Source organism: Thunnus albacares, chromosome 6 (genome assembly GCF_914725855.1).
Source record: "Thunnus albacares chromosome 6, fThuAlb1.1, whole genome shotgun sequence".
NCBI classification, from domain to species: Eukaryota; Metazoa; Chordata; class Actinopteri; order Scombriformes; family Scombridae; genus Thunnus; species Thunnus albacares.
In genome coordinates, this window is record NC_058111.1 from 15287169 (window position 1) to 15315166 (window position 27998).

The following is a 27998-nucleotide window of genomic DNA, read 5'->3' on the forward strand; positions in this document are numbered from 1 at the left end:
GATCCACACCTGCCTCAGACCCTGCTCACCACAGGCTGAAAGAAAGGGTCTGAACAACCATCAAAGCATGTAGCTTCCAACCCATCCCAGATAAGGTTGCGCTCACAAATCAGACCAAACACAAGCTGCACCCACCTCAGACCTTGCTCACCAGAGGCCATATTACAGCTACAAAGAGCTCATCAACATCCAGTCAGGGAATGCATTAAAATGTCCACATATGGATGTGTGCTGAAGATTAAGTCAAGGGATACATTCAAAGACAGTGTCCTCACATCTCCACTAGACACCATGCCAGGCAAGTGGGAGTCTGAAAAAACATCCAACCATGTACGCTTACCACCCATCCCTGATCAGGTTCAGCTTACACATAATTGGACCCACTTTGATCCACACCTGCCTCAGACCCTGCTCACCACAGGCCAAAAGAAAGGGTCTGAATAACCATGAAAGCATGTACCACCAAAGCATGCTTATCACCCATGCCAGACAAGGTTGGGCTCACAAATCAGAACAAACACAAGCTGCACCTGCCTCAGACCCTGCTCACTAGAGGCCGTACTAATGCTACAAAGAACTCATCACACATGCAGCTGTACATCATTCTGCACAGTGAAGCTCAAACATCCAAGTGAGGTAACAATAAGTGACTTTTTTTCATGGCATTCCCTCCCCACCCCTGCATTACCCATGCCTACCCCCTTAACATCCATATATGTTACTTCTTCAGTTAAAAATTACACCACGAATATCTGTTATAATAATTAATTTTTACAAAAAAGTTAACAAGTACCATAACTATAAAAAATGTGTGTGCCGCTGTGAACCTTGAGTGTTTCCTAAAAAAAAAAAAAAAAATATATATATATATATATATATATATATATATATATATACACACACACACACACATACATAGAGAGAGAGAGAGATACTCATGAACAATTGTCCTAAAAATATGCTTTTTAATTGTTGAACATTTCCTTAATATTAAACAAATTGAATTTATGGACTGATGATGGCACTAGATAAAAAGATAAAAGTTGATAAAAGCACTGAGGGGAACATGAATATCTGAACATTTCATCACAATCCATCCAACATTAATGTCAGCATGCTCACAATGACAGTACTAACATGTTGTGAAAACAACGAGTAACAATTATAATAAGTGCAAGTCTTGACTTGGCACTAGCTGAAAAACCAGGGCATGACCAAAGTCCATAGAATTCATCACCTGGGGACCATGGGTATCTGTATCAAACTTCATGGCAATCCATCTAATAAGTGTCAAGATATTTCTGTCTGGACCAAAGTGGTGGAACAACTGCTAAAATGTAAACTTATACATGGTGAACAGCAAAACATTACAAAAATAAAATACAATCAAAATCACTTTATGTTGTTGTTGTGTTGCAGTTCAGTAATTTTGCCAATCAAAGTGGACAAGCTCTCTGATGAGAGATGCCACGTGGGGACTCAGGGTGCCGTTTGTTTCTTTGGACCCTCTTTCCAGAGTTCTGGCTCACCGGTGATGTTGATTTGTATTTAGAGTCATCAGGGCTGATTCTCTGAATGAACCTACAAGCACAAAAAAAATACATTATTACTCAAAGCAATGTTTCCCCAGCTGTTATAAATTGGTGCTGTATGCACTTTAATGTTAATAAAAGCATCATGTACTATATGTGCACATCTGAATAAGCCTACAGAGAAGGTACATAATTAGTTGATAATCAATCACATTCAAATCATTGAAGCTCCATCCATTACAACAAAATGTATTTTGGGTTATCTAATGCTGCACCCCTCATTTGAACAAAATGTAAGCATTTAAATTTTCCACATTTAACCTAGCCCATCCATCCATCTGTATCTATACCTGCTTACACTGGGCTAGAGGCAGGGTACACCTGGAAGGGCTACCAGTCTATACAGTACATATAAAATAAATAAATATATTTTAAAAAATATTCTTTGACTCACTAATTAACCTGAAGTAAATGTCGTTGGACTGTGGGAGGAAAGCATAGCAATGCGAGGAAACTCAGAACAGAAAGGCACTGGCTGGCCAGCAAATGCATACCCAGGATGGTCTTTGAGGCAACAATGCTTCCCAATGAGCTAGCTTTTTTTTCCCCCACCGATACACCTCTCATCCCTCATCTACTACATTGTTGGTTAATAAATGTACTATATTTGATCAATCAAATGGATATCAAAAACAGAAAAACATTTACCGTATTTTCTCAAATAATGGCGTGGTTGCCATGAACAAACACAGGCCGTTGGAAAAAACAAGGGTGGATAAACTCCTGGTGCCAGTCATATAATATGCATGCTAAGTAAGCATAATGCACATTTCCATCGCTTAAATGTAATACATTCAACAATTTAATCATGCTATTTCCAACACTTTGTTGTTCTGGATTACTCATTTGCTAGAAAGAGGCTGACGTGCTGACGTGCTACGGTAAGCGTATTGTATCATTTCCGGTTGCCGACTGTGTATACTGATAGAGTTGTTGCTGCTCTCATCTCAGTTGATTTTCCTATATATATCACATTACTGTGGATTAATATCTGCTGTATATTTAAACTTTCGCTAGTTTTACACAAGCACTCTCAGCGCCTTTCTCTTAGCGACTTTTCTCGCTAATCGCACAAGTTGTTAGTCACTTTAGCTCTGCAGCTAGCACTAGCAGCTAACTTAAACTAAGCAGTTAGCGATGGCTTCTCTCTCTCCCTCTCGTTCTCCTGCTCTCTCTTGCTCGGTGTGCCAAATGTTTAGTTATTCCTCTGCCTCCTTTAGTGATAGTGATAAGTGTAATAAGTGTAGTCTATTTGCAGCACTGGAGGCAAGGCTTAGTGAATTGGAAGCGCGGCTCCGCACCATGGAAAAACAATCAGCTGCTAATATAGTTAGCCAGCCCCTAGTATCCGGTGCGGGCCGACCAAGCGTAGCTCCCACTCCCCCGGTAGCTCCCGAGCAGCCGAAGGAAGCATAGCCCTAAGCAGAAGCCCACGGTTCACCACCAACCAGTTCATGTTTCTAACAGGTTCTCCCCACTCAGCGACACACCCGCTGAGAAACAAACTCTGATTATTGGCAGCTCCATAGTCAGAAACGTGAAGTTAGCGACACCAGCAGCTATAGTTAAATGTATTCCTGGGGCCAGAGCAGGCGACATTGAGTCAAATTTAAAACTGCTGGCTAAGAACAAACGTAAATATGGTACGATTGTCATCCATGTCGGCGGCAACGACTCCCGATTACGCCAATCGGAGATCACCAAAATTAATGTTGAGTCGGTGTGTACATTTGCAAAAACTATGTCGGACTCCGTAATTTTCTCTGGACCGCTGCCTAATCTGACCAGTGATGACAGATATAGCCGCATGTCACAATTCAACCGCTGGTTGTCGAGGTGGTGTCCAGCAAACGATGTGGGCTTCATAGATAATTGGCAGACTTTCTGGGGAAGACCTGGTCTGATTAGGAGAGACGGCATACATCCCACTTTGGATGGAGCTGCTCTCATATCCAGAAATATAGCCAAGTTTATTAGTAAACCAAAACCATGACAACCCAGAGTTGAGACCAGGAGGCAGAGCTGCAGTCCTACACGCTTCTCTGCGCTTCCATTAGAGCAGTTACCCACCCAAAACCACATAGAGACTGTGTCTGTCCCCCGACCACATAAATCAATTAAATCCAAAGTAAACAAAAGAAGAGTCATTCATGAAAATCTAGTAAAAATTAAAACCACTACTGCAATAGTACAACAAAATAAGATAATTAAATGTGGACTCTTGAACATTAGATCTCTTTCATCTAAAGCCGTTTTAGTAAACGATTTAATTTCAGATCATCGTATTGATTTATTTTGTCTCACTGAAACCTGGCTGTGTCATGAAGAATATGTCAGCCTTAATGAATCCACTCCCCCCAGTCATATTAATACTCATATTCCTCGAGACACTGGCCGAGGAGGTGGAGTTGCAGCCATTTTCAACTCAAGCCTAATCATTAACCCTAGACCTAAATTTAATTATAACTCATTCGAAAGCCTTGTTCTTAGTCTCTCTCAGCCAACCTGGAAAACTTTACAGCCAGTTCTATTTGTTATAGTGTATCGTCCTCCTGGCCCGTACTCTGAATTCCTATCTGAATTCTCAGAGTTTTTGTCGTATTTAGTCCTTAGTACAGATAAAGTAATTATAGTAGGTGATTTTAATATTCATGTGGACGTTGATAGTGACAGTCTCAGCACTGCATTTATCTCATTATTAGACTCAATTGGCTTCTCTCAGTGTGTAAATAATCCCACTCACCGTCTTAACCACACCCTAGACCTTGTTCTGGTTTATGGGATTGAAATTGAACATTTAATAATTTTTCCACAAAATCCTATTTTATCAGATCATTTTTTAATAACTTTTGAATTCCTATTACTGGATTACACACCATTAGACAAAAATGTCTTCACTAGATGTCTATCTGATAGTGTTGTAGATAAATTTAAGGAAGCAATTCCGTCAATACTGAATTCACTGCCATGTCTCAATACTACAGAGGACTCTTATGTTAACTTTAGTCCCTCCCAAATTGATAATCTTATTGATAGTGCTGCAGGCTCACTAAGACAAACACTCGACTCCATCGCCCCCTTAAAAAAGAAGATAATAAAACGTAAGAGGTTAGCTCCATGGTTTAACTCCCAAACCCGCAAATTAAAGCAAACATCGCGAAAATTGGAAAGGATTTGGCGTTCCACCAAAGTAGAAGATTCTCGCTTAGTCTGGCAAGATAGTCTTAAAACATATAGGAAGGCCCTCTGTAATGCCAGAGCCGCCTATTACTCTACTACTTTTCAGCACTTTGGCCAGGCTGACAAAGAGTCATAACTCTACTGATCTATGTATTCCTATAGCTCTCAGTAGTAACGACTTTATGAGCTTCTTTAATGATATAAATTCTAACTATTAGAGACAAAATTAACCACCTCCTGCCCTCAACAGGCACCGTTCTCTCCCCAAACACAGGAACCTTGGTAACGGCAGTAAATCCTGACATATATTTGGACTGTTTTTCTCCAGTAGACTTGTCTGAACTAACTTCAATGATCTGTTCAGCTAAACCATCAACCTGTCTCTTAGATCCCATCCCAACTAGGCTGCTTAAGGAAGCCTTACCCTTAGTGAGCACTTCTTTACTAGATATGATCAATCTGTCTTTAGTAACAGGCTATGTACCACAGTCTTTTAAAATAGCTGTAATTAAACCTCTTCTTAAGAAGCCTACTCTTGATTCAGGTGTTTTAGCCAATTATAGACCTATATCTAACCTTCCATTCCTATCTAAGATCCTTGAGAAAGCAGTCTCTAATCAGTTATGTGACTTTCTACATAACAATAGTTTATTTGAGGATTTTCAGTCAGGATTTGGAGCGCATCATAGCACAGAGACAGCACTGGTGAAAGTCACTAATGACCTCCTAACTGCATCGGACAAAGGATTTGTCTCTATACTTGTCCTGTTAGATCTTAGTGCTGCATTCAACACAATTGACCATCAAATCCTTTTGCAGAGACTGCAACATTTAATTGGCATTAAAGAAACTGCATTAAGCTGGTTTAAGTCCTATTTATCAGACCGATTTCAGTTTGTACATGTGAATGATGAATCCTCCGTGAAGGCAAAAGTTAGACACGGAGTTCCACAAGGTTCTGTACTTGGACCAATTCTATTCACCTTATATATGCTTCCTTTAGGTAATATTATTAGGAAACACTCCATAAATTTTCATTGTTACGCAGATGACACCCAATTATATTTATCAGTGAAGCCAGATGAACCCAATCAGTTAACTAAACTCCAAACATGCCTTAACGACATAAAGACCTGGATGACCTGCAATTTTCTACTACTAAATTCAGATAGAACTGAAGTTATTGTGCTTGGCCCTAAACACCTTAGAAACACATTATCTAACGATAAAGCTACTCTGGATGGCATTACCCTGGCCTCCAGCACCACCGTAAGGAATCTGGGAGTTATCTTTGATCAGGATATGTCCTTTAACTCCCACATAAATCAAATCTCAAGGACTGCCTTGTTTCACTTACGTAATATCACAAAAATCAGACACATCCTGTCCCAAAAGGATGCAGAAAAACTAGTTCACGCATTTGTTACTTCTAGGCTGGATTATTGCAATTCCTTATTATCAGGCTGCCCTAACAAGTCTCTAAAGACTCTCCAGCTGGTCCAGAATGCAGCTGCACGTGTATTGACTAAAACTAGAAAAAGAGACCACATTTCTCCCATTTTAGCTTCGCTACATTGGCTTCCTGTAAAATCTAGAATAGAATTTAAAATCCTTCTCCTAACCTACAAAGCCCTTAATGGTCAGGCACCATCATATCTTGAAGAGCTCATAATACCGTATTATCCCACTAGAACACTGCGCTCCCAGTATGCAGGCTTACTGGTGGTCCCTACAGTCTTTAAAAGTAGAATGGGAGGCAGAGCCTTCAGCTATCAGGCTCCTCTTCTATGGAACCATCTACCGGATTCAGTCCGGGGCGCAGACACCCTCTCTATGTTTAAGAGTAGGCTTAAAACTTTCCTTTTTGATAGCTCGCCTTGGATCAGCCCTTAGTTATGCTGCTATAGGCCTAGACTGCTGGGGGACTTCCCATGATGCACTGAGCTCCTCTCTCCTCCTCCTCCTCTCCATCTGTATGCATTCATGTAACATCAATGCATGTCACTAACTTTGCTTCTTCCCCGGAGTTTTTTGTGCTTTCTCATCTCACAGGAAAAGCTGAGTCCCGGGCCGAACCTTCGCGGTCCTTCACAGTCCTGATGGCATCCTTCCCTGGCTGTTGCTGCTTGTGCTTGTTGTTGTTGTTGTTGTTGTGATTGTTTTTCTTCTGTCCCCCCTCCCCCTTTCCCTCTCTCTTTCTCTCTCTCAACCCAACCGGTCAAAGCAGATGGCCGCCCACCAAGAGCCGGGGTCTGCTTAAGGTTTCTACCCGTTAAAGGGGAGTTTTTCCTTACCGCTGTCGCCAAGTGCTTGCTCATGGGGGAATTGTTGGGTCTCTGTAAATTAAAGAGTACGGTCTTGACCTGCTCTATGTGAAAAGTGCCTTGAGATGACTTCTGTTGTGATATGGCGCTATATAAATAAAGATTGATTGATTGATTGATTGATTGATTGAAGTTTTATTGTCCTTATTCAGTCACTGTGGGTGTATGTGTATTAATGTCACAGCCAAACTGTATTTTGTAGTAACGCAAAAGTGACCCAAGTCGGCAATCAGGGGCGGAGCAGCGATTTTAAAAGTGTGAGGGATCTAGAGGAGGGACATGAGCACAGCAACCCCCCGCCTTCAAGCCCTGTTCCAGTCTCAACATGCCAAATCAAAATGAATTCCATGCATTTAAACAATTTCTTCTACTACTGTAGTTGTAACCACTGCTTCAGCTTACCATAAAATAATTACTGAGACCATATGAGTGTAACAACTCATCAGAATTTATTTAGGCTCTCATAGCAGTTTACTACTTATATCCAGTTATTTGTATGAGTTGCTGTACTGGTGCATAGCTATCCTTATTATGCTTAAGATAGTTACAGAGTATCTTTATCCTACTTCCTTACATACCTTATAGACATAAAATTAAAGGAAACTTACACTTCCATTAAAATGAAATGGATAGTTATAGATGCATAACAAATTGAATCCTGGTAACAAATCAGAATCAGTGAAGAGTCAAATCAGTAAAGATGTCAAGTCATTTCTGAGTCCATGGACTAGTACAGCCTTAACTGTCTTCAATTTTTTTTAAAAGTGTCTTTTAGTAGGAATCCAAAGGGGATCTTTAATTGTCTTTAATTGGGAAATTAAATACCAAAAGTTTTCCAGGAGGTTTTGTATCAGCAGGTGTCAGTTCCTCTCCAACAGCCACAGGAAACAAGCGGTCCCTCTTCATCTGAAGTCCACCTCAAAGCTAACAGAATATCACACAAGCAGGTGATTTGAGGCTAGTGAGTGCAGAGAGTGAGCAACTAGCTCTCACAGGCTAATTGCCACACCTACAACCATCTGAACCCTTTTTAAGCTCAGTAATTAATAGTAATTTTACTGTGGTCTAGCTTTAATACGCAATACAAACTATAACTCAGTGTAACTTAAATTAAATGCAAAACACACATTACTCCCTAACATAAGGAGAAAAACTATGACGTCTAATGCAACATATTCCTTTGACATTTAGCTCAAAATAGCATGAACTATGTGAGTTTACATTCTGGACACAGAGGTAACTTGTAGCTACATATTCTTGCCAAAGTCCGCCCAGCATGGTGGCTAATTAGCGATTAGTTTAACTCACGATTAGCAATTAGCATGCTAATAAACATTAATTTGGTTGTTAAGACTTTACCATAAGGCAGGCAACACATTGCCATAAGACAGACAGATGTTACACATCTTAAATATGAATGCTCATCTTTGTTTATGACTATTTAAAAACGACAATAGAAGTGACTTTACAAACCACATTTGCCACCTGGCTTACATTAAGGATAGCCTATTTCATTTATGTTCAATGATGTTAGCTGAGCTGATACATCACATAACAAGACAAAGTTACAAAAGAAAATTCTACATCACTAACTAGTTAAATAGCTGTTTCATACCTCTAATCTGTTACCACAACCAGCAGCGAGTAACAGAAGCACCGTTACTGAATATAAAAACGTAACTATACAATACTTCAACTGTTTACTCTTCCCTGGCCTGGTGGGTTGGTCAAATGGCTGTGATTGGCTGGATGGCTGTTCAATTAATCTAACTTGACCAATGGGTTTTTTATGTATGGGAAACTCAGTTTCGTTTCATCAATGGCTACCACAGGAAAAAGTGTGGGGAGTGGAATTAGGTTTCTGTGAAAGTGCGGGTGTCACAACACCCGTAACACCCACGGCTGCGACGCCCCTGGCAGCAATAGTTACATTTGAAGAACAATGCAAGTCACTGAATTTTCAACAACACATTCCTGCAAATATTTCACAATAAAAGAATTGTTAGGAAATGAAGGGATTCTTTTCACAGAAACGCTAGAGGGCTTTTAATTTGAAACAAATACACAAAGTGTTGAGTTTGTATTAACAGCATAATGCAGTAACAAAAATTTAATAGAACAAAGGAGAGCAGATCGGAAAACAAGTAAGCTTCATACTAAAATATGACCAAATATACGTATCAAACAGAGGGAATTAGAAATAATGGCCTGGGCCCTTTTGCAGTTGAGGTAAATAAAGGCCCTGGTCACTATTTGAGAATTTATGGTAAAGTTTAACATCCCCCAGCTAGAAGGAAGAGAAATACAGTGCTCTAAACAGTACTGACTGTGCTGCTTTTCCTCTAAATATAAGTAATCTAAATAAATACTGTTCTGTTTCATTAACAAACTGCCTTTAGAGTCTCTAACAAGATGTGTAAGGTGAAAAGTATAACATGAACTTGTTATTCACATTAAAAAAAAAATTAAATGTCCTTAAATGCACGAGTCTTTTAACTACATCTTTTTTAAACAGTTGCTGCTTTCCACCACATAAACACTCATAATGTAATTCCTTAAATTCTGATGCTAACAAATAATGTAACTGTGAAAAAATATATAGGCAATTAAATGCTCACTGGGATGGAATCTACCTCTAATAAGTTTCAAAGCACTGTGAATTGATTCTCAGACCAAACTTAAACTAAAACAGAAGGCTACCTGGAAGGTATGAAATCAATAAAATGTCAGCCAAAATATAAATTATGAATATAAAGTATGTACCGTTTGTAGTAACAGACTTCAACATAAAAAACCCAACAGTGGTTTAAATATTATATTGACACTAACATGACAACTGGAGTTATCCTGCCTTTCAATTAATTTATGATGTACAAACCTCTGAATGAACTCCAGCGTGCTGACTGCCTCCTCCTGGTACAACACATTGAATACATGGTAGAAGCCAAACAGGACAGTAATGCTAATCCATTAGCCAATGCCAATCACCAGCTCGATGATGACGCCACCCTCAATAGTCAGCATCCATGCTTTTGTTTGGAGAACAGAATCCCCTGTAACAGACACCGGCACAGCAGCTTTTTAGTGTTATTATGGTCTATGGTGGGTGACAATGAGGTGAGAGAGCTTAAAGGTGATCGTGATTTGTCAGTGACAGTATTATTAAAGGTGGAGATAATACTAAGAGGTGTTTATAGTTTTTAATAAAATAAACATTTATGATATAAGTTAGCAAAACTTGTCATATTGCTAAAACTTTCCTCTATTTTAAGCTACAACCCTCTCTGTTTATCTGCTGCCAATTCAAAATAAAGAACACAGACATTGCTATATGATTGTCTGAAAGTATCTTAACTCTTAAAGTCTTAACTCTGCTGAGTATCAGCATGTTAAACTTCTGTTTTCTCTCCTCCTGTCTCTGTGATCCCTCTGTGTACAACAAAGGAGTGAGTCCTGGTCTCTAGTTTCATTAATTCAAGGGATAAGATTATCAGCCTGCATATTCTGATTAATTTTTTAATTGCCGATGAGGCAATGCTCCTGGTGGAGTGCACCTTAGACCCTGGACCTGAAGGTGGAGGTGATGAACTTGGGTTGGAAAGATGGGTTCAGTTCACCCCCTATCCCTGCTGATAGACATGCATGAAGGCTGCAATCTCCTGATTGGGCGATGAGTGCAAAAAACTGTCTCAGGGTGCCTAGGGAGAGCCTTGATGGGGTTAACCAATAGCAAAACCCATACAAAGCCCATACAAAGGGCGTAGCACATAGGAAGTAGAATGAGGAGACCTTAGAAGCTAAAGCAGACCCTCCAGCTGATCATAATCTCAGTCATAATATCAGTTAATCAACTATTTTGATAGCCTTACCAAGTGTGATCAGCCTTGGGGTGCTGGGCAAAGAGAGGCTGCCAACTACGTCTGCTGGAGTTGCCGTGACCTGAGTGCAGCAATTAATAAAAAAGATGGAAGAAATTTATTACATACATAGAGAACATACTTGAGTCTTTCTAAGGTTATGTTTATATGCAGTGTTGGGAATAACGTGTTACAAAGTAACATGTTACTGTAATTCCACTACTTTTGGTGGTAACTAGTAATGTAACTAATTACTTTTTCAAGTTAAATAATGCAGTTACAATTACTGAAATTTAAACGGGCTTGTTACTCGTTACTTTTGTCTTACATGAAAATAGTTGACAGCTGCATGAATGCTGATGACAGCATTGTTCAGTGTCCAATATTATAAATGCAGGAATTTTGTACTACACAAGGGACATATATTTTTCAATGACAAAATAAACACTGGATGAGTTTGTCAAAATCAGTGAAATTTTTCCAAAGGTGTATCCAATGTCTCTGTCCTCCATAGCTACAACCATAGAATTCTGGTATTTGTTGCCCTTGTAAGTAACAGCTGGTGTCACTAATGTGGCCTCATGGATGCCTCTCAACCTAACAGCTTGATGCAAGGTTGTATAAGTGGCTATCAAAGTTGAAGAAGCAGAAGCAAATGGGCGCCGAGACAAACATGCTGGTGCAAGGTGTATGTACACACTGGAACAGCACCTATCAGATGTTGTCCAGGCTGTTAGAACAAAGATGGCTAGTGACTGCCGCACTCTCTGACCCAGCAGTGACTCAGAGAGGGAAACACTATCTTGATCTCAAGCCTGAACAGTGGAACCTGATTGAGGAGCTGAGCCAGGTCCTTGAGCCCTTTAAAGCAGCTACAGTGTTTCTGAGCGGACAGCAATATGTTACATTCTCTGCACTTCCACAGCTAGTGCACAAGCTTTAGAACGACATAGAGTCCAGATCTTGAGACTGCAGCACTAAGATCATTCCATGCTCATGTGACAGATCACAGCAAGATGGCAAGGACTGACGGAGTTTACACCTGAATCTCCAAACATCGCCCTAATTGCTGCTGCTCTGGATCCCAGGTTTCAAAAACTGAAGTTCTTGCCTGCTGACCAAGTATTCAAGGTCCAAAGCACAGTACAAACCATGGCACTTGCTGCTAAAAAGCAAGTGAGGCAGCCCACTCCAAGTGAAAATGGAGCATCCATTCTTTCGTTGTCACAACTATTCCATAGATCTTGATGTATTTCAGAGAACCCTGTCCAAGACGGAGAATCCACTATCATGGTGGAAAATGAATGCAGCACGCTATCCAACACTGGGAAAGCTGGCAAAGACTTTGCTGTGTAATCTGGCCACATCCACACCATCAGAGCGTTTTAAGCAGCGGGAAACATTGCTTCAAAGCGCAGGGCAAACCTTAGTTCTTCATTGATATCACATACTCCTTTAAAGACTTGCACACACACGACGAGAGAGAATTTAAGGAGGTATAGCCTATTCTCATGAATATATTGGCTTAAAGCACTCAGAACAAAAATGTGTAAAACTATGCATGCATGGACTCTTGTTCCAAGTTCCTGTCCGTGCGTCCGTAAAGGCTTATGTTATGCCTGAGCTGTAAATGTTGAAACTTTTATTTCTGAAAGTTAAGTTGCACAACTTGAAGGCAGTGTCTTTGTATTATTATTATTATTATTATTATTATTATTAATTTTAATGTGTTGCACCCACGAATCATACTGGACTCAGGATGAACATATTTTGTAAAAAGAAGGATGGTTTTATTCTGAAAGAATAAATGAAAACAAACGGGGATTTCGCTGGTCTTCAGTAGCTTTACTCTAGGTACTGATCTGGCTTCGAACAATGTACAATATAGGGCAACAATCACAGTATTATGTAAAAATCACAAAAAGGTATTAAAACTCATTCATTGATCTACAATTCTTATGACTAGTATATTTCAAAGAAAACAATATATGAACCCAAAGATTACAATAAATTAAATGATATTACAAATTAAGCTCTTTTCTAAAACTTCACTAACTACTAAATCCCACATCCTGTGCTAAATACAATGCATCTTAACTATATTTACAATGAAACTTGAAGGCCTAAACGCACTGGAAGCGTCTAACGCGCGTCAAACTGCCTTGATTTTTGGAGGGTCAAATGAGGACCCAGCGACCAAAACTGTTTTCTCTGCAGCCGAAAAAGAGAGAAATAGCGCAAGCCGGCTGGCGCACGGGCGAGCAAGCGAGAGAGAGACAGCGCGGCGGTGGTCGAGCAAGGAGAGCGAGCGGTAGTGAGAACAAAACCTCTGAATGAGAGAAGGAAAACGTTATATTCGGATTATTTCACAGCAGTCACGTTTTAACGCACAAATAAATAACCATCAAACAGTCAACAGATGATTTACTGTAGAAACAGACGCTCTTAGTTTCAGTTTCATTTTCCTCCTCTGCATTTCTCCTTTTCAATTTATTCATTACATCCAACTAGCGGTTAATACAAGGACAAAATGACAAATTTGTGTTGGTTCTGTGGTGTTGGAATTTCAAATCTGACGCTTGCTGTGTGCCATAGGAGCATGAATTGACGCGCCTCAACCGACGCGTGTCATTATCGCTTCCAGTGCGTTTAGGCCTTGAGTCTGCACTTCCACGTCCGATTAGCCCACGTGAATGTTTACCGTTGCTATGGCAACAAGTGACAGCTGACGTTAGCGTTAGTTAGCTTAGCTCAATCATCCGACAAACAATAACTCATAAAATTACAATTTTAACATATTTACACAAAATCGACAACAGCTACCAACAACTATAGTCCCTACAACCTTAGCTAACGTGTTGTCACAGGTTAGATTTGCAAAATTAGAGTAATAACAGCTCTAATCCCTGATGAGCATTAGTGACGGTTGCATCCACTCGTATGCAGTTACCTAACGTTACAGTTCACTCAAACAATATAACGAAACACAATACAAACTATATAAACAAATGAACTATAAAGGGTAGACTAGATAGCAAAAATGATATGGCCCAGATCCGGCCCAGAGCCTCCATAAGTTGTGGGCCAGATCTGTAAAATGGACCGGGGCCGGTGTCCTTTGGCACAACGGGCCAATAATGGTGCGTAACCGTTTTTTCACTTCTTGGCCGGCACTGGGCCAGCTCCAGAACGGATGAGATTATTTTGTAGTCATTTGTCCGAAGGTGGGCCAGATCTGGTTCAGTTCTGTACTGGATCCGGCCCAGAGCTTCCATAAGTTCTGATGTGTAAAATAGACCCGGGCCGGCGTCCTTTCTTATCTGGGCCGGTACTCGGCCAGCTCCAGATCAGATCACTTTCTAGCCATTTTGTTCAAGTATTTGCTGTATCGGAATTAGTTCTGGGCTAACCTTTATCTTTTCCATAACTAAATTCAAACTAAAAAAAAGTATCTCTGGATATAAATTTCTAGAACTATAGTTGCGTCATCATAACTGGTTGTTAAAAAAAAAAACAGAAATCATAAGTTACGACAGGAGATGCGGTTTTGTTGGTCGTTCACTGTACACTCATTAGTCAAAATCTGTAATGAAGTGTACTCTACTCATGGTGGATTAACTCCAGAAAAAACTGAATGAAGCGTGACATGACATCAGTTGGGTTTACCTGTGCATGTTGAGTGTAAACTGAGTGCCCCCTACAATTTATCAGCACACACTCCCAGCAGGGTGGGACATCTTTAGTGCTGCTACTGTAATTAAAATTTGCATCTGCTGTGTCAGACTGTAATGCCAAACAAATACCCCACCCCCACAAAAAAACAAACAAAAAAACAATAAAACTTAAAACAATTAAGTTTAACTGAATCCCAAACATATCCCCACTCATATGACCTCTCCCACTGCTTGCTGTCATTTCCACTTCCTCGTACCACTTCTTTTGCTGGATCCATGAAAAACAAAAAGTTAGAACATAATTTAAAGTAAGCAAGAAATGACAGAATGTTAACCAAAATGTGTGCATACAAATTAGCAAACTGTCAAAAAATAAAGTGTGTGCTGTAGGAAAAACAAAAGGCTATGTGTACTGTCATTACTTAAAATGTTTGTATGTTAACAGTGCTAAAAAGAAAACCACTAACACTCGGTATCGGTGTTTAGTGCGGCTGCCACAGTAATCATGAATGCAAAATATATGTAAAATATACAGTACCTTTATCAAGTCAGCCACTGCTGCTCGGTGGAATGTTGTGATGCCTATAAACAACCAATTGTAAAGTTAAAAACACAAAACATAAGTGCTGCTGCAAAAGACTAGCACAATACTTTATCTGAAATTTACCGTGGTTAATGCCTCTTTAACCTTGGCACGGTCGTTGCGGCCGCCTCCCCGGTCAGACACCAAGTTAAACCATCTGATAGCGTATGAGTCGATCTCACTGTCTGGAGCACTGCTAGCAGCTTCGTTCTTCCTTACAGCCCCTGTTGAGAGAGAATGTCCATCACATTGTAAGACAGATAAGCTGTCAGCGACCGAAATTCTCCATTTTCCACTTCGCCATGCTAATAACCCACTGTTTTGAAAGCTGCTTTAGAGGGGTGGAAAAAAGTATGTCCAATGGGTCAATTAAGTGATAAACAGATTGTGCAACAGCTAGGGATGTCAACAATTAATTACAGAATTTCCTCAAATAGCACCTCAACTGCAGAGGCTACCCAGCCTTATATTAGTGATAGGCCTTTATTTCTAATTCCCTCTCTTTGTATTTTAGTACGAATCCTCCTTTTCTTCTGATCCGCTCCCGTTTGCCTGTTTTCAAGTTTTGTTACTGCATTATGTTGTTACATATAAACTCAAGACTTCCTGTATCCATCTCAAATTAAAAGTCCTCTAGCATTTCTGTGGACAGCATCCCTTCATTTCTTAACGTTTATGGCTTTTATATTGAAATATTTGCAGGAATGTGTTGTGGAAAATTCAGTGACTTGCATGGTTATATAACACTTCAGATGAGTAATCCAGAACAAGAAGGTGTTGAAAATAGCATGGTTATATTGTTAAATTTATTAAATTAAAGTGATAGAAATGTATGTACATTATGCTTAGTTGGCATGCACATTATATGAGTCATTCTACCAAACGAGTGCCATTTGCGTCTGCAATGTTTGATGAGGTGCATAAGGCACAAAACATGTGCCAAAGTGTGTTTCTAAAGCTTAAAGCTAGTAATTCAATTGTTCTTGTTAACAAGATATATGAGAAAATGCTATTCTTAAAGAGTAACATACTATTTCTTAATAAGTTTCTATTAGTACAGGGCCATTTTCACATGTCTGAATTGACCAACTATAGTTGCGTCATCATAACTGGTTGTTAAAAAAAAAAACAGAAATCATAAGTTACGACAGGAGATGAGAGAGGAGAACATGACATTTACATCTAAAATATCACCAAATAAATGTTAGATTTTTATCAAACCTTTATTATTTTCAGAAGTATATGTGTGTCACTACATAAAATATATGTATTCAAAATAAAAACATTATTGTTTGTAAAAATTTTACAAATTACAAATTTTTGATTTGTGTGTGTTCCTCAGTTTGACTTACCACCCCGTCACACTCACCAGTTTTGGCTATAAATACTATACTGTTGCTATAAGTGACATCACAAAGAGGAAGTGACATAATTTAAGCCTTTGGAGCAGCCAGGGACATGGTCTGTAAAGCTCAACCCTACCACCCCGTCATGCAAAATAGATAGGGAAAACTGTTTTTTATTAAATTTTCTACACTATTAATGCAAAGAAAATGATATTTCAAATCAATCACTCACTTGCTCACTCACTATCTCTGAATCACTCTCACTAATCTCACTCACTCACTAATCTCACTCACTCACCAAATTATGTCCAATTATCTAATGCTGTAGTTTCAAAACATATAGAATAAGTCTTAATTATATCCCAATTATATGCAACCTCTCTTCTAACATTAAAGAGTATTTTCTTATTCTTGACCAAATGTGTTATAAAGTATTTGTGTTTCAAGAATAACGTTACATTTCATGACAGATCTGTCTCCAGAATTAACAAAAGTTTCTAATATCAGATGAAGGCTAAAACCAACAGATCATATAGAGAGACAGTTTGTCTGTACCACTCCATCACAGTGAACCACCCTGTCAGAGGGTCATTTTGTTAACAAATGACGAAGGTGTGAAATGCTTCATAAATGAATGTTGAATAACATTATTGTTTTGTGGACTAATCAAATGATTGTAACTTTTATTTAAAATTTTGAAGTGAATGACTATTTTTGGTAAAAACAATGAGGCCATTGACATGTCGAATTCAATTTTAAGATTAAGAATCTAAAAATGAAAAAAAAAAAGATTAAATTTCATACTTTCTATTGATGATTCCCAAAAAAAAGGACATTTTACTTGACATTAGATTTTTAAAATTTATTTCATGTGTTATTACTCAACTGGTGTACATATTGTCAGTGATAGGGTGGTACAAGAATGGCTCCCATGTTTGAATAAAAAGGATCATATTAATAAGGATTTTATGCCTGAGGTGGAAAAATATTTTTTCTTGGAGGATTAACATGTCTTTTATGTTGTGGATTTTAAAAAAAAGTTTGCTCTTGATAAAAAAATTAAAAATTGCAAAGTGTTTTGTAGAATGACCCATATGATAGGCACCAAGAGTTTATCCATCCTTGTTATTATCCCTGGCCTGTATTTGGGGCCAACCTTTATTTGTTTCTGTCGACCATGCCCCCAGCCATTATTTGAGGAAATACGGTAATTTTTATTAAAAATGTAATAGATCATAATACAATTAACAGACAAGTAGGAGACATGCAGTGTAACAGCAGGAAATTGAACTGTGATTTCTGTGTTTTTGTTGTAGTACCGGGCATGCTTTTAGCAACATCAAATAAGAAGTCAAAAACCTAATTATTTAGAATTTTGTTTGGTCAATACTGACAGAGTGATAGTACAAGCAGTACTGTAGTTTCTGTCAGAAGCAGTCTACCTCAGGCTAGTTAAGGCTAGTGTTAGCAGCTAGAGCAATTTCCAAAGCACCCTGCCGACTACTCCCAGTTATAGGTAGGACATTTACTGAAACCATGAGGTATTTTACTTATAAGGTCATAAAGCTTTGATAAAATACCTAATTCAGATGAATGACACCAACACTGGCAACAAGGTAAAAAATTCCCACTCAACAGCACTTCAGTGACAAATTCATTCTCCTCGACTTGCATCCCTTACATCAGCACTGTTGTGAAGTAAAAAAACTGTGTTCTGTCCGTGTCTATGAGCAATGGCCATACTGTATTCTACAATACTTACTGATCAACAGACTTCTTGTGCCCATTTCTTTGAAGCACTTTTTCCCATTGACCCCTTTCCAGTTTATTTTTTTGGCCACTGTGTCTGAGAAAATCCTTGACAGGATATTCCACGTGACTCTTTTGGTGTTCTCTCCACCTACAGCACCAAGAGCAGAAATCTGACAAGACAGAAAAATATTTCAGATCAAAAGACAAAAACTGGATACAATTGTGACTGACTGGCGACCTGTGTCAGATGGGATTGGCTCTTATCCCTTCAAGGGTAAGCAGGTAAAGCCGGGCAGGGGGCCATACAGAGAATTGACATTATATCAGCACACAGTAGACTGAACAGCATTGATGGATGTAGCTTTAAAAGTGATCATGTAAAAAAAAAAAAAAAAAGACAATGACATTTCAATAACCATACCATATTTTGCTTAGCATGTGCGTGTCTTGGATCTTTAAGCCATTCCTCCAACTCCTCCACCTCAGACATGGTGGCCAGTGAGACACTGACATTTTGAGGCATCTCAGGCACGGGAGTTTCCGTCCCCATTCTTGCAGCAAGATTATTAACAGCAGCAGCAAGCTGCATTTGCTGCTCCTTGATATGTTCCAACAATGTCAGAATGTGAGAAACAATTCTATTAAAAGTGTTGTTACTTTCAGCTGTTATATGAAATATGTTTTTCCCCTATTCAAATTCACATGGGGTAAAGTAGTTCCAAAGACCATGTTATCTAAGTACAAAAAAACATTTCCATGATAGCTTATTTGAACCATTTATATGAACACAGACTGTTTTAAAAGGATTTTACCAGAGCAAGGAACAAGTCCAGGGCCAGTCTTCCCCAGTCTAAAAGTGGGGATGAAAGAAGGGTCTTCTGAGCGAGGAGTGGCAGGGATCTGGCGCATAGGAAGTCATGCAAGATGTAGGTGGTATTGGAGCTGAGGAGAGGTAAATTGAATACATCACTTTTGCTAACAATAAAGTACTTTGCTAAGCAGTTTTATAAAAGAATTTATTGTAGTACCTGTATAATAACCACATTCAGATGGCCTCACATCTGGCAGAGGTCTAGCAGAGAACTGGTGTGGAGGACTTGAAGGCATGTGAGGTGGAGGGATGGGGACAAGTGGTGGAGCAGCTGAGAAATAATTTGATAATATCATCATCATTATTATGTTTATATTTATTGTTAAACACTTATATAAAAGAATATATAAAATAATTTGCTATCATACCAGCATAAAAAATGTCAGAGTTCTGCCAGAGAATGTGACCTGAGGGCATGGTCACAACCACATCAGTCGCACCAGAACATTCCACTCACTGTTTGAGTGAGGTTTACACGTGAGCTGATCAGTGTATCTTGCTATCTAGTCCCACTGGTTACTCTACTTCTGTGTTTTATTTTGCCATTTGCTTGTGGTTCCTGCTTCTCTATATTTTTTTTTCACCAACACACCTTACTCTGCCCTTCTGTATTTCTTCAGGGTTATTTTTGTAGTTCAATGATTTGAAGACCAAAAAACTTTTCAACTGCACCTTTTTCAACTGAAAAAATTAGGTTACACTCATCGAGGGGTTCTTGACTGATGATTTGAATAATCTATGCAGACCTAGAGTAAAAGTTACTTAGTAAATGTTTGTTCTTGCACTTCATCACCTTAAACCTGTGTCATTTGTTAGTTATGATGCTGTTATAAGCCCATAGTTGCTGTCAGTGTAACCAAAGGGTTTCAGTTATCAGTTACATTACTGATCTGTTTTGAGCTGCCATATTTGGCACCTTCAAAATTATAAATGCATTCTAGGTTTTTCAGGCAAACCTAAATTCTACATGTACATAGTAGGGCTGGAGTCAACCAAAGACTGAAATCGTACATAATCTTCAACTAATCGATTATTTGCGGGGGGGGGGGGGGGGGGGGTGCAGCTAAGTGAGCTGAGAGCACCAGCGAGAGAGCAAGGAGCTGTGGTCGAGCGAGCTAGAGAGTCAATGAAGAGAGGGAGCGCTGGTAGCGAGAAAGCTGGTGAATCCGATCAATAAAACATTATTTTCTGATTGTTTCACAGCAGTTACGTTCTAAAGCACAAATAAACACATCCACAATCCCCCCAGACCTCCACTCAACCCTGCTGCTGAACACTGCACCGCCTGATTTGGTCTGAATACAGCCTTAGACCTAGCAGTATCCATTAGGTTGGGCGAGTGCAAAGCTGTGAAAACAACAGGGGTGTTTTGAATACACAGGTTTTTCACAGGTAATTTGTTAGTCTGTCCCTCTTGCAGGAAATAATGGATTTGAAAACTATTGATGTAGCACTTCTCTCCTTATGAAAGTAACATGGCGATTATTAGACCAATGAGAATTTAGTTGGACAAGAGCATATCGACCAACTAATCGACCAGTTGACTAGGAGACTACAGCCCTAGTACATAGTCCTTTAAAATCTTGACTGCAGTTAATCACATCAAACGGTCCTTTATTTTAAAACAGCCATGGTTATCTTAAAAGAAGAAAATGTGCAACATATCCATATTTGAAGCTAAAAAGAGACAAGGCAGATAAATGGAAGTACTACAAAAACACAATTTTTAGCCTGGGACTCAAAGTAGATGTAAGAACAGGTGGTAATGGAGCTGAGCAGAAGTAAGTTGACAATACTGAACATTTTCATGTTGATGGGTGGATACTTTCATGACCAGAGGTTTGCAGAATGATACTACTATAGTAAAGGAAGATACCAGTGAAATGAAGCGATTCAGTGTGCCTTGGGTCTGACAGAGGTCTAGCAGAGGTCTGGCAAGTTTCTTTCAATGGCATGTTAGGAGTAGGGGGAGGAATAGGTGGCGCTGGAGTGGGAGTGCATCTCCTCTTGTTCCCCTCCTCTGGCTCACTGTCAGAGTCTGTATCACCAAATATGTGTCTAACAAACAAAGCAAAACACCCAAAGGCCTAGTTAATGATGCAGCATGTGCAACACAAAAACTAGCTGAGACAATCAAAAATTGCACCTGCATGCAGCTTTAAAAGATGAAAAATGTTTTACTAAAAATCAACCGGACACTCCAAATACTCAATTAGTCAAGACTATGAGTCTGCACTAGGAATCCCTTTGTGACTTATAAAGTACTGCAGTACAAAATATTTTTAATGCTTAACGCTTACTTTACCCTTTCATTTTTAGTGCATATTGCTGCCTGCAACAGCAAGACAAAGAATTTAGTCTTTTGATACCTGCTATGTGAGACATCTGATTGAATGTATCTGCCTACAGTAAATGGTCTTCTAATCTTGTATGTGTCATATGTCTGCAAATACCAAACCTTGGCTTAATTTTTCTCTTCTTAATTACTTCTTCTTCATCATCTGTTTGTAATTCTGAAGTATTACAGGTCAGTGAGGCCCTCAGCCTTTCTCTTGCCTTTAGGTAATCACCTGATCAGAATTGAGATAAGATGAATTATTAGTCTACCTCTGCAAACTCTCAGAAAACAGAAATATCTTAAAAATGCCCAAATACACTGAAGGGGGGCCTTAACTTAATAGGTCCAATAGTTATGGAATCAGTAAATTTCAGTGCATAATTTGGCTAAATTATGTCTCTAAACATATCCTTACCAGCTCTTGAGAGGACTCGAACATTGTACTGTTTCCAGTCTGGTCCTGGCTCCTTGGCCTCAGTAAACTCCACAACTGTGTACATCTGAAAAAGAAAATGTTCAGATTATCATTATTTGAAACCCCTGTTTTAATACTCTCCATGGTCGTAATTTTTCTGCAATAGCAATTCGGTAATTATCTCTCTGCATTCATGTGCTCAAGAAATACAGTTTGTAATTTTATCTCATTATAGAAGCCTCCCTGTTTACTGATAGCTCTCAGACAACAGTATCAGAGTAGTGTTACTTTATTGCTGACGCAAACTTAACATTTGCTAATGCTGAAGCTTCACATTAAAAGCGTTCAACAGAGGAACCGCAGGTTGGCTTTTATTGTGAAGCAGTCACAGTAAATGCAATGCATTTGTCACCGAGTTAAACGCTGATTACTATTGATCACAAAAAATGGATTTACAAAATAAGACAACATTCAACAGTCATTTTCAACACTTTTGTCAGCATGTCTTGTTTAATTTTTGAAAAGAAAGTAGGGGGACCAGCAGAAACAGCCACAGTAAACTGTTAGATGAAGAGTTGCAGGCAACATGCCTTTACTGTAGTTTGTGAGAACTAACACACTTCCAACACATCAAAATAAACAACTCACTATGCCCTGCTATTGTGTGGAAAACTACTCGTGCCATGTGTGCAGCATGAGATAACACTGTGGTTGCTAACAGCACAATGAAAATAGTGACTTTCTTATGATGCAATGAATCCTCTCGGCCTACGGTTTGCTCGACTTCACACATATCACACACCTGTAACTCCGTCTCAACAAACAGAAAGGTGTGATGCAACCAGTTACTACAACAAAAAACACAGCACATTTTCTGGCTGTCTCACCAACAAATCCTTATCTCCTACTTGTTGGTTACCTACTCTATGTTTGATCAATCAAGTTATCAATGTCAATTAATCGATTGTTGATTTATCAGTGACATCCATTGTTTAAAAACCAAGTGTTTTGGTGGTTTTTTGGATATTCATTAAGGATACTTACTTCATTAAAAACCAGAAGTATCCAGAACCCTTTGTGGAGTAAAGCTGCTCTTCTTCATTTCTGTTGGTCTCAGCAGCGTTAAGTCAGTCTTCAGTCTTTTTGTCCCCCCCTACACAAGTCCCCACCCTCATTTCCTATGCCCACCACCACAACTATGCCCTATAGGCTATGTAAGAAGGCCATGACAACAAACCTATCCTTATAAAAGGTAGGAGCACACACTTATGAGAGATCTCTGATGCTTTAGCCACCTTAAATGGCCCTGTTGGTTGAGAGACAATAAATGTTTGGAGAAAATCAGAGCTCATGGGATAGTCAAAGAACTTTTCCCTTTTTGTGAAAACTTTAAATACTGCATACATTCCCTCCACAGATCGAGTGATGTTATATACAACACCGATTTCTCTGCCTATAGCAAAAACATTATCACCTGTGGAAACTTTCATTGCCCATTTTTCTGTATGTACCTCTCTGTCCTGTGCTTCAGCTTGAAGACCATCAGGAACAGGTCCAACATAATGTTGCCCTCTTAAACTCTTACAAGACAACTCAATGCTGCAAATCTTTTGAACCTCTGATAATCTTATTATCTGAGCAAGGGAGAATTCTGGCTTTCTCACAAACTTCTACAGTATATGGAGGTAATTTTCATATGGAAAAGCCAAGAAAGAGTCCAAACAACCATGTAATTGTGCATCTGCAGATAGGTGGACCAAAGAATGCACATTACACACTAAAGCATCTTTGCCATACAGCTCCCCTAAATGACATACAAATGTGGTCAGCAATGTCTTTGCATAATTACTATACACAAAGCAAAGCTGTGGACTGACAAGGATGCAAATACCTGTAGATAACAACATGAAGTTGTCATATAAATTACTGTCTACATATTGTGCCAGAACAACAGGGCCTGCATACAAGAAAATTTGTCTTAACTCTGTAGCTTTCCAACGATCTAACTCTCTGAGGGATCTTGGTTTCCTTGCAAACTCTACTGGTATATACCTACGCATCTGAGTTAGACTTTCTGAAATCCTGTCTACAAGGTTAGAGGAGAAATGAAACTTAAAAGGGCCCCTCAGCTAAATGTTTAACAATCGACACATTACACCTAAACATGCAAGGTGCATGTAATCTAGGGGAAACCGAATAACCATACCAATATCTAAATCAGAAAATCCATGAGGTCCTTCATGGTGATGGTCCTCATCAGCTCTCTCTGAAAATGATGAGTCTGTCCGTAACATGTAATCATTTATGGGGAACGTCATTCGTCGGTTAATGTAAACACCTGGCTGGGAACATTTATCACATCCATGGTATGCATTGTGAGCCTTTGTGTTTTTTAAAAATGCCCTAGCAGGTGTATCACACACAACAGAATCCAGTTCGATGAACACTTTTTTCCCTCTGAAATGAAATCCTTCCTCTAGCTGTTGTAACTCATGTGTGAAGTCTCGCAAAAATTCATCAGCTGGATTTGGTTTTTGTCCACCACAAAAAAGGCCAACAACAACAGGTCCATGGTAACCCATCAATATTAACCTGCAGCCTAAATGTAAAGCCATCAGCGACATTGTCAATCAGCTGAGTTAAGGTGTTACGAAGCGCTGTCAAGATACCGCTATAATGATACAATCCACCACATTTTTCTTGGATTTTATAATTCACTTGTGTTTTGAGGATAGTCCTAGCATCTTTGGGCAGTTCTGGGTGGTACACCCTTAACAAACTAAGGAGGGCTGTGAGCGCTACTAAAGAAACACTGAACTGTAGAGCCCAATTGGACAAGCTGTCCAAAAGGCTCACATGCTCTACAATATACAACCAATATGTAACTTATAGACCTCTAGTTTCACATTGGTCTCATGTGGTTTAATGGTAAGCGAGACAGTTTTCCAAAAATAAACAAATAAAAATAAACTGCTTATATTTGACATGTTTTAAAATATTTGTATGAAACAAATATTCATTTAAAAAAACAAAAACAAACAAACAAACAAAGAAAACACTATTTGTGCTTTGCCGAATAATGTATTTGGGCACACCCCTACACCCTATCCCAAGGCTAACTCGGAACTAAGACCCATGTCTCCATGGTAACAGACCAGTGTTTCCATGGTAACAATCAGTGACAACTTCTGACCAGTGGCACCACATGACAAAAAAGAGGAAAATATGTGTCATAAATTTTGGTTTGTTAACATTTTTGTGAAGTGACCAATGAGGAGGGAAAGAGTTTTTAGAGAGTGCAGTAACCTGTTGGAAATATACAGCAGTGTGGACATCAGTCATTTTCATTTGAAAACTATCCTGAGTCTGGTGAGTTGGAAGAGATTCTGAGCCCTGCCACATTAAGAAGCCACAGCAGCTCACCTCTGCTATGGATTTACACTGCCTTGAGACTTTATGCTACTGTAAGTTTTTTGTATTGTTGCAATCTTCACTGAACTTTCACAGTCAATTGTCCTTGTAACTTTAAATTCTTACAGAAGACAAATATTTTCTACTGGAGTGAACAGAGCTGAGCGGTTTGACAGGGTTGCTCAATAATCAGTCATGTTATTTAGTTTCAAAAAAGTCTAAATTTACCCAGATTCAATAGCAAATTAGTCCATCTTAAAATAATTAAGAACTAGACAGCTTTGTGCTACAGATGAATTTAGAGGTCTATCTGAAGTGTGACTATTAGTTTGCTCTAAGCCATAGTCAAACTCTTTGTTTGTGAAACCAACCCCAAATGGCTGTATGTGCAAAGCCAGCAGAAACAAGACAAAAGGGGGGGGAAATTAAAAAGAACAAGCTACCTCTACCAGGCATCTCAATGTACTAATATCATGAACCTCATCACAGTTTTACATAACTTAATCTGTAAAATTTCACTAACCCCTGACAGACATGTGACAGAAAACACTTGGTAATAAAGAGCTTAGCCTAAATATGAAATTTGTTATTTGTTACCAACTCCTTTTAAATTTCAAAATACTCATTATTGCACACTATTTAACTCTACTTGAGCTCATAAAGATGGCATGCATAGTTTGTGAATTATATAATGTATTAATGTCCATGGAAGCCCATTCAGTCCCATTGTATTTATAACTCAGCACCTGTATACAGTACAAACTCCATTCAAATTTCAAAATGCTTAGTATTGCACACCGATCAACTATACTTAAGCTTAAAATGTCATGTACTGTAAGTATATGAGTAACATGATGCATTTACACCGTGTTCACATCAGAATCGCCACACGCAGGTTACTGCTGTGAGACCAGTAGCCATGAAGTTAAACTTTTGTTCAGTCTGCGCCAGAGCAATTCAACACAACACCACGAACAAACCGACTAACGTTACAAGTACAGAGGTGAGTGAACCTCTCTCTTAGCTAGTCACAACAACTAAATGAACAACCAAATACAATATGCTTTTCAGTGGTCATACATATTGCAGCGCATTACACAACTTATTACACAGCGATCAGACAATGAATTACAGTTAACTTTAATTTAAAGTTAAAACAAACGGTGATTTTGCTGGTCTTCAGTAGCTTTACTCTGAGTGTAACTGCCAACTGAAGAACGCAGCGCACACCAACCGTTTATATACCCAGATTTGCTCTCGTGCCTTTACTCAAATCAGTTATGCCTTAAATTGCTTTTCAGTGGTAATACATATTGCAGCGCATTACACAACTTATGACACAGCGATCAGACAATGAATTACAGTTAACTTTAGATTAAATTTTTAACTTCTTTACGTTACTTATCCAATAAGACTACAAAACTTTAACTAACTTATAGCCTGGATTTGAAAATTACTGTAATGATGGGGCAATCAAAGCAGGAAAAAAAACTTACCCTACTAATCCGCGGCACTCTGGGGGAACCTGAACCTGAAATAGAGACAGGTTGTTCTGTCAAGTGGTGCTGTTTCAAACTAACGTTAGCAGTTAGCCTTAACGTTAGCCGTTAGCCTATATGCTACTGGCTACATTCCTATGAGCAGCTAACGTAACGTTAACAGATAGTAAGATGCGGATGAAAGGCAAACTGTGGGCAACATTGGTTGTAACATCACTAATAACAAACACAGAGTTGTTTATTCATTATTAATTCTAACTTAGCTAGTTAAGTAAGCTAGCCCAGCTAAAAAGCTAGCCGTTGCCGTTATAATATTATTAGCAAGCTTATATGGGAAGTCAGAATCTTCTGAAATTATGTTAAGAAGCACTAAACCACTTTAAATACTGTTTTGCCACAACATTGTTCGCCTTACCGTTATAAATAATTTTCCAAGGCTGGAAGAAAGGCCGCCAACTGTGTCCTGCTTCTCCTTGCTCTGGTCTGATACGACTGAACAAAAGGAAAAAGGAAAGAAATCGCGCGCTCGTTTCCACGGTTCTGGCCCGTAACTACTTTGACTGATTGCGAGTCTAACTGACACGCTCACTCGTCAGCCTGTATGCGGTCCGTATCTGGCATGGGGACGTAAAACCGGTGAGACTGTAACACGGATCTGCCGGTTTGGAGGCGGATACGGTCCAGAGTCAGTTGCCATCTACCCACCTGAAAGACTAAATGAAAACAAACGGTGATTTTGCTGGTCTTCAGTAGCTTTACTCTGGGTGTAACTGCCAACTGAAGAACGCAGCGCACACCAACCGTTTATATACCCAGATTTGCTCTCGTGCCTTTACTCAAATCAGTTATGCCTTAAATTGAACGTGGGGTATCTGTATGGTATCTGTAAAGATACAAAATCAATATCATATGCGTAAAATAATGTCACAATTGAGTGGGCAGATACACATAAATACCCTATATGTCACATATGCCTTAGTTTTGATACTTTTTTGAAAAAGTAATTTGAAAGTAATTTATTTTTATTTGTTTTTGTATCACAGAAAATGCTTCTTTAAAACCCAGAATGTATGGCACTTAGATGCACTTAATTCATCTCAGTCAACTTTATTGTCATTGTTCAAAGTACAAGTACAGACAGAGAAAAAATTGTTTA

At 39.0% G+C, this 27998-nt stretch overlaps 1 protein-coding gene across 9 annotated transcripts; it reads right to left on the minus strand.

The window, feature by feature from the left end:
- Window positions 1-943: 943 nt before the first annotated feature.
- LOC122984085 lies at window positions 944-27857 on the minus strand. Of its 9 annotated transcripts, none has more exons than XR_006403820.1 (15): window positions 27258-27857; window positions 26840-26874; window positions 21933-22017; window positions 21638-21749; window positions 21056-21237; window positions 19337-19450; window positions 19121-19250; window positions 18730-18906; window positions 18319-18478; window positions 15295-15434; window positions 15166-15209; window positions 10966-11035; window positions 9975-10149; window positions 7922-8020; window positions 944-1571 (listed from the first exon to the last, which is right to left on the minus strand). XR_006403820.1 is itself a non-coding variant. In XM_044354393.1 (11 exons), exons 6-11 carry the CDS (start codon window positions 19351-19353, stop codon window positions 15171-15173), a joined length of 663 nt encoding a protein of 220 aa, XP_044210328.1. In that variant the 5' UTR covers window positions 19354-19450; window positions 21056-21237; window positions 21638-21749; window positions 21933-22017; window positions 26840-26874; window positions 27258-27857; the 3' UTR covers window positions 13443-15170. The 9 variants fall into 9 exon arrangements, 1 of the variants encoding a protein (XP_044210328.1); XR_006403822.1 differs by lacking the exon at window positions 7922-8020 and adding an exon at window positions 14847-14895; XR_006403824.1 differs by lacking the exon at window positions 7922-8020 and having other exon boundaries at window positions 18730-18900.
- Between the last annotated feature and the right edge of the window lie 141 nt (window positions 27858-27998).

Coding starts and splice junctions, on each gene's coding strand:
- LOC122984085 (XM_044354393.1), bottom strand. Junction 18,907..19,120: donor TGGACTTGTTCCTTGCTCTG/GTAAAATCCTTT, acceptor GAACATATCAAG/GAGCAGCAAATGCAGCTTGC. Junction 15,210..15,294: donor TTAAAGAGGCATTAACCACG/GTAAATTTCAGA, acceptor GGTTGTTTATAG/GCATCACAACATTCCACCGA.